At 44.1% G+C, this 9,914-nt stretch overlaps 1 protein-coding gene across 7 annotated transcripts in view; it reads left to right on the top strand.

Moving 5' to 3' along the window:
* The window catches only part of ppp6r3 (protein phosphatase 6, regulatory subunit 3), a 24,774-nt gene extending 17,447 nt beyond the window's left edge, over positions 1–7,327 (top strand). For 3 of the 7 annotated variants that reach the window (XM_076076387.1, XM_076076366.1, XM_076076360.1), the window contains exons 17-25: positions 767–821; positions 1,212–1,342; positions 2,310–2,425; positions 2,768–2,981; positions 3,086–3,183; positions 3,366–3,561; positions 6,137–6,232; positions 6,692–6,811; positions 6,910–7,327. In XM_076076387.1, coding sequence (XP_075932502.1) covers positions 767–821; positions 1,212–1,342; positions 2,310–2,425; positions 2,768–2,981; positions 3,086–3,183; positions 3,366–3,561; positions 6,137–6,232; positions 6,692–6,811; positions 6,910–6,961 — 1,078 coding nt within the window. In that variant the 3' untranslated portion in view covers positions 6,962–7,327. The remainder of the gene's footprint in view (positions 1–766; positions 822–1,211; positions 1,343–2,309; positions 2,426–2,767; positions 2,982–3,085; positions 3,184–3,365; positions 3,562–6,136; positions 6,233–6,691; positions 6,812–6,909) is intronic. The other 4 variants (XM_076076372.1, XM_076076379.1, XM_076076403.1 and 1 more) reach the window with 4 other exon arrangements.
* The last annotated feature ends 2,587 nt before the right edge of the window (positions 7,328–9,914 follow it).

Genomic DNA, 9,914 nt, shown 5'->3' with positions numbered 1-9,914 from the left:
GTTGTACCGGTATCTGTCGACTTCTTTCTAATCATGAACGTTAAGGAAGATAAAATATTTCATGTAGACGTATCCGGCCTGCTCCCCAAAGGTCCCTGAGTAGAAGCATTACTGCACACTGCCTGACGGGAAAGTTCTGTCTCACAATAATAACGATGACCAGGATGAACATTATTTCTGACTGTGTGAAAGGTTCCATGGCTTGCTAATCACAATAACACACTATATATTCTGAACAAATGTATTCATGTCGTATCAAATGCACACCAGCAGATTAACTGATAATGAAAATCATTTCTAGTTCGGGCCCTGATCTCTGTCCAGCTTTAGTGTGTGTGTTTGTATGAGCTGTGTTTTCACTCTCTAAAGAACCCTGATGGCACTTTTTCTCTGCTTCCAGTCTTTGTGCTAAGCTAGGCTAATCCTTGAGCTGATATTATTCTCATCTGACTTTGTGTAAAATGGCAAATAATTCCCCCAAATGTTTGATCAACTATTTAAAATGTTACACGTTGTGGTAATGGAAACCTTGCCATCCGTTAAGCGATGTTGAAAGTGTCTATTTTGGCTTTCTTTGTCTCCCAGGGTCCATGTAGGACTCTTTTCTTTGGCCAGTTTACAACCCGTTACTGTCTCTATGTGACCATGGAGCTGCATGGCGTGAGCTAGAGTTGGTCCTCCCTTCAGCGTTGAACATGTCTGCCTGTGTGTCTCTGTATCTGTGGATGCCTAACTGAACTAAACTCTGTTCTCTTTAACGTTGCAGTATTCCCTTTGATAGAATATCAGACATCAATTTTTCTCTGAATACAAATGAAAGTGTAAGTACTTTGATTATTAATCTTGAATTCATACATAGTCAATGAGAGGAGAGAGTAAAACGATCATAGAACAAATTAAAATGTGTTATTCTGTCAATATGGCATGTTTTTGTATTTACTGAGATCACTGTTAACAGAGTGAGACGATGACGTTGTTCTAGCCTGCATTTGATCAAATACTGTCCCATTGTTTGTTAATGTGCGTACATAGATATTGTGTGTGAGGCCTGCTGTTGTGCTAGGGTACTGGAGGTGTACATGTTAATGTCTGCGTCCGGTCTTGAGAGGCCTTTGTTCTGTAGGATGCAGCCCTAGTTTGTGTGTGGACGTGCTGTAGATGTAGAAAGAGTCTCGAGTGTCTAAGTGTGTGGCCCCTGTGTGTCTCCACAGGCAAATATAGCTTTGTTTGAGGCGCGCTGTAAGGAGAAAATCCAGCAGTTTGAAGACGCCGGTTCAGACGAGGAGGATATCTGGGATGAGAAGGATGTCACCTTTGCACCAGAGGCACAGAGACGCCCCAGGTCAGTTAAACAGACGTTTGTCCTTCTATAGACTTCATTGAGCCTTGAACGTGATTTTACCCGTAACGTCAAAACCAAGTCTCAACCGTCCTTTGAAGTAGTGTGGACCTGCCAGAATGTTGTCACCATTCAGAAATGGCCTTACTTCGCAATTAAAGGAAATGTATTTGTATAACCCAAAATCACAAATTAGCCTCATAGGGCTTTACAATCTGTACAGCATACGACAGCCTCTGTCCTCTAAGGGTTTGAGGTTTCTTCTTTTTGTTCCCAACACTCAAAACGGTCCCCTTTAATGTCGCACTGAATATACTTCAATGATGATTGTAACACCTTGAAGTCATCATCCTTCTACTTTAGAAAGTACATTTAAATCGTCTATAATGAATCCGGTGTGTTTGGTTGCACAAAGTACAAGAATCGTCAAGTTAGCACACTTGAGCACACTGTGGAAGAACTAGAGAGACGACTAACACTTTTTAATAAATGATTGGTTCATTGCTCATCGTTTTATCACTTATGGATTTTGTCTATAAAATACCCAGACGTTTGAATGCTATCGTGACATTTGTGAAATGTTACTCAACAAGTGACCCAAACATTTCAGTTAGTTAGGACAATGGTTATGAAACGGTCTTAATGTAAAACTGACATAAGTAAACAAGACCATCGGCAAGAAGATGGTCTGTTTTGATATAGAAGTAGTTTCTATACATGTGGGGTGCTCATGGAAACACCAGCGCTCTGGTGCACAGAAGCAACAAATCATCCCAAATGTGAGCTCCATGGAGGAGATTTAACTTGAGTAGTTAATACTTGAGAATATGTTGACGTCGGATAGTTAACAGAAGGTCAGCCCGTGATTAAATCAATCATTAACTGCCAGCGCTGTATACTTTGTAGAAGCAGTAATGAGATGAAGTCAGACGTGGATTAGAAGTAACGTGTGATGTGCGTGTCGTCTCAGGAGTTCAGGCAGCACGGACAGCGAGGAAAGCACCGACTCGGAGGAGGAGGACGGGAAGAGAGATCCGTTTGAAGCTTCCAACCCCAGCACCGACGACCGGATGGAAGTCGACACAGGTTGGTGTACCCAAGACTACTACATATCAACCCGAGGGACATAACTGTAACGGTGAACCCAAGTAAGAACTACTTTTGCCTGGACGGGGGTTTAGGATTCAGATAAGATTCAGCCCAGTTCATTCATTCATTATTCACAATGAACTAAATTGGGGCCGTGGGTTCAGGGCTGATGTAAGAACTGTGATTAGGTTTATTTTCAGTTTAGGTTTTTGCACACGGTGCTGATGGTTTATAAAATAACTGTTTTCTGTCCATGCACGTAGGGGCGGCGGTGCGTTCAACACCGTACTTTTTCCCACTGATTTCATGTTGTTTTTTATAATCATCATTATCTTTTAGGGCCCGTGTGGACGGCCAACTTTGATGACATCCCCATGGACACGGGCACGTCCACAGCTCCGGCCTCCAGCCCCAACAACCCTGCTGCCCCTGCTGCTTTGCCCTCCTCCCCCTCTTCTACAGAAGACGTCCCAGAGGCAGCGTGGAGCGCCACCTCTCCTCCTGCCAACTCTGAAACAGGCTGGGCTGACTTCTCCAACTTCACCCCCGTCAGGTAGGACGTCCCAACAGACTCTGGGTCAGTTTGTGGGTGTGAGCCTGCAGTGCTGCAGCTCATTGTCTTTGAGTGTTTCATAAACAGGAGTTGCTCTCTTTCAGCCCCAAACACCCTCTGAGGTGCAACTCTCCTGTTGCTATGGAGACCAGTTTAGAGACAATGGACCCTCTGGGGGTCAACGCCCCCATGCAGCCCGAAGGTGAGAAGTGTGCATATCTGTGTCCCACTGTCATGAGCTACACCTGGACACACTGATGTGTATGATGTCACACAAGCTCTAAATAACCCAAAGTCACATTAGTAGGAGAGATGAGCCCTAATGTCCGGGTAGCTGATGAGTCTTTCAGGTGTTCAGATCTGAACCTATTGTCACCCCCCCAGATTGTGATGGCTGGCTGGGTACCAGTGTGGCTTCTCCCTCCTCCACCTCAGCTAAGGATTGTGGGAGACCTAAAGCGGAGGAGGAAACGGCTTCCTGTGAGCAGCGCAGCATCACGGAGACGGTCATCAACGGCTCCATGAAGGAGACGGTCAGCCTCACTGTCGACGCCAAGACTGAGACCGCCGTCTTCAAGAGGTTCGCCAAACATGTATATACACAAAGAATCACAACATGGCGCTCTGTGCTACAGTTAAGTTATCGTCCTGGTCTTATGAAACCCAGGAGGGGATCGCTGCAATTCACTCTTACAATATGGTGTTTCCCAGAGCGGCTACTCCAGATGTGTCTCATTAGTCTTCCACATCTGTTTTCATGAGTGCCCTTGCTCTATCACTGGGTCACAGTTCCTGTAGAGGTGTTGTATTTAACACTCCGGGCCCCAGACCATTCAAACTCTTTGGAGTGTTTACTAAAATAGTTGACCTGAGTTTGAGTCGTCGGCCCACCAATGCTGTGCATTTAGTTTGATCTTGTGGACAGAATCCCCATAGTGGCAGCAGTGTGACTCTACACTAGAAACACTCGTTCTGAGACATTTGTTCTCAGCACAACATCCAGAGGCCCACTTTTCACCAGATTCCCACCAGCTTGCTTTGTTCTTCCTCATTCGAATGGACTCCCCGTCAGTTTGTTCCCCTCCTCCCATCTGTGCATCAAAATGCCAACACAGACTAGCAGAGCCAGGTTCTCGGTCAGGATGAGACTAAAGTGCCAGAGCTCTGCTTAGACGAGTCCAGCTGTCTCACTCGTTCTCTCACTGTCTGGTAATATGTGGTGGTCATAGCTCCCGTAACAGAATGGCACATAAAGGAGACATGATTAAGTGTTGGTCACTGATTATGTATTTAGGCTTTAAGTTATATTGAGAGTATGAAGCGCCCTCTACATAAAGTCTAAATGTCCCACTGGAAGGTTTGGTTTGAACCATTTTAGTTTGAAATGTTCCTGATATTGATAACACTTCTGTGGAACACTTAGGCTATAAAAGTGGAAAGCATCTCTCACGCTATGAAATATGAAATATAACTGTCTATATTTAAAGGTCGGCCTAACTAAAGTGAGCCTTGGCTGGAGTTGTTGCTAGCATCGGGGCTAACGCCCTCCACTTTAACCAGCAGGGGGCCGGCTTGTTGTAGGATTTCTTCAGCGTAGCTATGTTCCTGCTAACCTCATACTTCCTGTTGCGCACACAACCTGACTACAGCCCCCCCCCCCCTCCACTACTGACTCCACTCCTTCGTGTGTCAGAGCTCCCATAGTGGAGTCCTCAGGTTTCCAGTTGCTGTCCTCTGTCCTGTGTTGATGCTGCATTATTCTGTCTGTCTGTCTGTCTGAGTAACAACTGTGTGATGACCTGAGTGACACTTACAACCTGAGCTTCCCCTCCTCTCTCTCTTGCTGTGCGTTGTGGGTGTGGTCTTCTTCAGAGTTTTGAAATCTTATCGGTATGTACAGCCAATCAGAGATCAGCCTGCAGCCGTGATGTAGTCTTGTTGTCACGTCAACCACCAACCTTTCTTTCCCAATTTTGATCTTCTTCTTTGGTTTCAGCTCCTTGTTTGTTTTTATTTCATTATCTCCATTCTGCATGTGTTCTTACCAAAGGTGTTGTCCAAGTGAGTTTACTAGTTTATGGCTTTATTCTCAACGAGCCGACCGGATTAAAGCGGACTATAGTGTGAAAGTGTCCTACGACTCCACAGCCAGTTCTACTGGTTCCTCAGTTATTGTCTCCATTTTAAGATTGTGAGTTATTAAGATTCAAATGTCCAAATTCAATGTGAAACTGCTCAACAAATTCTAATGTGCAAACAGTCCCAGTACTGGACGTGTGTGTGTCTAGACAGCAGGCACTGACTGACGGGTCATCACGCCCTCACTGAACACATACAAGTCATTGAGATCATAGTGGTACGTTTTGACCGCATATTGACATAATGGTTAATAGGAATAATGACGACCATTCTGACATTTATAATAATAATAATAATCATCCACTCATTACTTTTAATCACACAAATTGAACGAAAATGCTATTCCATCAAATAGGACTTTGTGAAGTGTAAAAGAGAAGCACTTATAGCACATGGTTCATCACATCAGTAACTTATGAAAGTTATTTCTGAAGAACAAAGCTTTTCTTCTGAGCAGTGACGTTGATGACGTCGTGTCCCTGTTTGTAAATGAAGTTACATTAAAGATTTCTATTAGTTAATTAGACTACTCTCAACCGAGTACTCGGATACTGGTATGAATGATATCGTGTCTCTAACCAGAGGTTTTATTCTTCTTGCTTCAGTGTGCACCGTCTCACAGCGTAGCTTCTATCTGGATGTTTGTGGGCGTTTTGCTTTGATTGAGGCCTCATCAAGGTTATTGGTGGTTCTTGAGACAAAGCAAGACTGACGGCTGGTAATTTGGGTCTAATCGGTGTCCAAATGGTTTGGTAGGCCTGCCTACTGTTTGGCTCTGTAACTACAAAACAACAGCATCCTATCCAAACAGTTGACTTTCTCCATTTGCTGTACATTTTGATGCTTCTCCTACATGCTCCATTTCAACACCCTCCATCCTTTGTTTTTACTGTGTCCGTCCAGCATGCGTCACCGTGCACATCTCACTGTGTTCTGTGTGTTTCTGTGGGGAACGCGGTGGTGCGGGTCACCTCCTATGGTATTGATGTGTGTGTGTGTGTGTGTGTGTAATGCAGCGATGAAGAGAAGAGTGCCTCTTCAGTAGTGGAGTGTGTGGATTCGGAGAGAACGGGCGTCAACAGCTCAGCCGCAGCCTGCTGTCCCAAAACAGGGTCAGATGCAACACACTCCCACACACTCACACACACACACACACAAAGAAAAGAAGGCTTGTGCTCAGACGGCGGTCTTCAGCGCTGCACATTCAGAAATGTTCAGTTGCATGATATCGTACAGCCCCGTCTAGGATGTGTCAGTGTCTACAGACATCAGGAGGCAGATGAGTTGTGAGGTGCAATGTGGTACAAAGATTCATGAGTAAAATAAATTCACTTTATTCGCTTTTTTACTTTTTAATGCATCATGTAAATACAGATTTAGTTAATTCAGCATTTACATTTATGAATTGTGTAAAAGTTCTGCGCTCCATGCAGCGCTACAGCAGAGTGGATCCACCGGATACATCTGTCATACGTTTCCCAGGCACTGTCCTGTCCTGTAGATCCTGTTGATTTAGTGTCTCATTCAGATGAGGAATATCAACTCGTCTCTATCTTATATTGTACCTTTAGTGACACAAACGACCGTCTTAACCTTTTCCTCTCCGCACCTGTAAGCAGTGAGAAGTGTCGGCCCAGCGTCGAGCTTCCCAACGGTCCTCTGGAGGAAATGTCGCCCGTCGAGGAGGCCAAGTAAGTGTGACTCTACTACACCGAGCAGAGAAACGTTTCTATACTTTACTGTCCTGTTACTCAAAAATGGACGTGTCCTTTTCCCCGTCACGTCCCAGACTGGACCAGAGTGCCGTGTCCTCAGAGCCAGCTGTGAACGGGCCGGCGTGAGGCCTCCCAGTGCCGGCTGACGTCCAGCCTGTTGTGCCACGCAGGGCCCTCCTGCTGGCCAGCCAGCGGAGGCCACTGCTCAGAGCTGTACCAATCACACGCCCCCACCAGGACCAGCAATACTCCTATTGGCTCATCACTGACTGACAGACGGACAAGACGGGTGTACAGACACGGGACGAACTGAAAAGCAAAACGAGAGACGTACTCGAATGGATACAGAATACCTTCTTTCTGCATTTGTTTATATTCTATTGTTCTTATGAGGTGACGTGCGACTGATATCTTGCCACTCAAAATTAAATAGTAATGTTGCTATAGTTAAAGAAATGATTGTATGAATAAAATATTTTATAAAAAGAAAAATGTATACAGAAACATAAGATGAATTACACAGAACAGCTGTTGTGACTGGCTGCATCTGTCATCAGCACACTTCACACAACAGCTGCTATACTTCAAACTCTCCATCGCTCCATGAAACGCCTTTTAAAGAGAACACACTCAACCTTTTGCTTTCGCTGCAGGTATTATTATTTGTAAATGTTTCTCTCTTGTATTCTTCTGCATCGAGTAAGATTTGACACTTTTTTTTTTTTCTTTTTTTTTTGGTATAATTTTTTTATTTTATTATGGAAGTAAGATGAAGGTTGTTACTGAAGAGCCGTACCCCTCCCCTTCCATTAAGGCTACGTTCATGCTGGGTTCCTAATGCTAAGCTAGAAGGCTAACAGATCCAGTATGACGTCACACAGCCTGAACTGGGAGCTGTAAGTCCCGACTAGACCTCTTCAGACACAGTCCTCTTCTTTGGCCCAAAGCTCTGTCCAGTTGTTCCTTCTTGCTCTCCCTTAAATCAACATGTGCAGAGCTGAGGTAGCGACAGCGTTCTAGAGAACGTGGCTGTTGAAGACTCTCACTGCTACCTGAAGACCTGCTTACTGTGTTCAGACTGAGCGCTGTGAAAGAAACACTAAAGCTCAATGAGTGCTGTGACCATCATCCAGTCCGTGCACACAGTCCTGCTAGATGAGTGTCAGGGTTACGTGCTGCTGGTTGTAAACCAGGAGCCCAGCAGACTCGGTCTCTGACGCGTAACCCTGGGAGTGGTTTTGGTGCTGTGGTCAGGCTGAACCCTCGCGCCACCTCTTTCTGTCCACTTACTCCGCCTTCATGAGGCGATGGGTCTGATAGATATAATGCAGTAATGGCAGCACTACTGCTGAACGTCCGTCCTCCATGGTTCCTAAATGGGCCGTTGACTGACGCATGTACCTGCAGCTGGGATCTAAATGGTGTCTTTGTTGCAGCCCTTCCTTCTCCATCCTGTCCGTGGACTCGCTGCCTTTCCTCTCTGCCAAATGTGACCGCTTTCTTATTTTTCATCTTGGCATCAAATGACTCACTGGTTGGGGGAAATGTTCTGTGTACCGTACCAGCATTGGAAGGGGAAGAAGCGATCTACAGATGGATTGTTCAACCCACGTTTTTGTCCGATTATTAATTCAATTTCATCTTAATTTCTGAAGCTAAGTGGTCTTTGCAGATGGTTTCTGGGGCTTTGTTTGACCTGTTGCACCATCCCACCAGAGGGCTGCACGTTCTTCAGCTCTCACTGCACAGAGCTGCACCTCTGTGACCTGTGAGACGCTGAGTGTTGCTGCATATTGAATGTGAAACCGTGCATTAGGTGGTATTTATCAGTCCTGTCTGAAAACAGCATCAACGTTGGGAACTTTAAATGTGAGGAGCTTTGGGGGAGTCGGGGATTTGAAGTGTCCGTAGTTGAAGAGCACTGATGTCTGCGCCGCTTCAACTTCCTTCAGTCAGGGACAGCCTGGAAAGGTCAGTCTTTTCTTTTACAGTTTGAACAAAGGTAGAGGGTCCAGCATGCACTAGATGTATGAATTATTCATAAACATGTTTCTTTACTCTTGATCAGGCAAAGCTTCAGGGGTTAAAGGAGAAGCCCCTCCATATGAAAGTTCTAAACTAATCATTCACGATGCGTCTCTAGTACCACTTATATTTACTGTGGTTTTAAAGTAAATATAACTGTCGAGGATTTGAAAGTATAACTGAGTAGAATAATCAGATCTGATAATTTAAAGTGTAACGGTGTATATGGATTATGATCAGCCCAAATCACTGTTCTAATGAGAACTCGTAGACCACCGGCCTACGTACTAACATGTCTCCTTAATACTCAATAAGGCTCAACATGCTGTTCATTCACACTTCACAATTTAAAAAACTTACCAAATCATTCAATTACTGTTAATATATTATTAATATTTACTCAGAAAAAGCTGCTCCAGTTGATTCACTTGCACATGTCCACTGGAACAGTCACATGACGTGTTCTATTCATGAAGAAAGCATGTTGGCTTGATGTCTGACAGATGAGACCTTATTAAGGAATACTTTCAGTCACTGAGACATTAATGTTTCAGTGACTCAACGGCAGCTTTAAGTAGAATGTGTTCTGTGGGTTCTATTGTCCCTTTAAAGGTGGTTTTAATCTCTATAACCATCATGACGTCTGCTCCAAATATAAGCAAGAACACACCACACATACATTATGACTAGTGGTAGTAGTAGATCTTTCTGTAAGAAAGGTGCAAATAGAGTTGAAAATACTCAGAGGGATAAATATACCTAAAAGTATAAATGTTTACGTACACAGAATCTCAAAATAGTATGAAATAGTTGGGATCATTATTTCTGACGTATTGTTGATATATCTTTGCATTGCACGACATTACGTAAGGATTTATTTTCCAAATTTTAAATTCTTTTCACATTTAGTTTATATTATATTAGAGAATGAACACTGAACACTTCCAGACCTGTTGGTCCATCACTGCTGCAGTCACGACTAAACGATAATTACTTGATACAATTTACAAGTTGGTCTTGTAGAAAGATAAACAGAAGACGTGCCACACGCAGC

This window comes from Anarhichas minor, unplaced genomic scaffold, assembly GCF_050575085.1.
Source record: "Anarhichas minor isolate MPS153535 unplaced genomic scaffold, ASM5057508v1 ptg000005l, whole genome shotgun sequence".
NCBI classification, from domain to species: Eukaryota; Metazoa; Chordata; class Actinopteri; order Perciformes; family Anarhichadidae; genus Anarhichas; species Anarhichas minor.
Note: the sequence above shows the minus strand (reverse complement) of the source record. Positions and strands in the feature narration are given on the sequence as shown.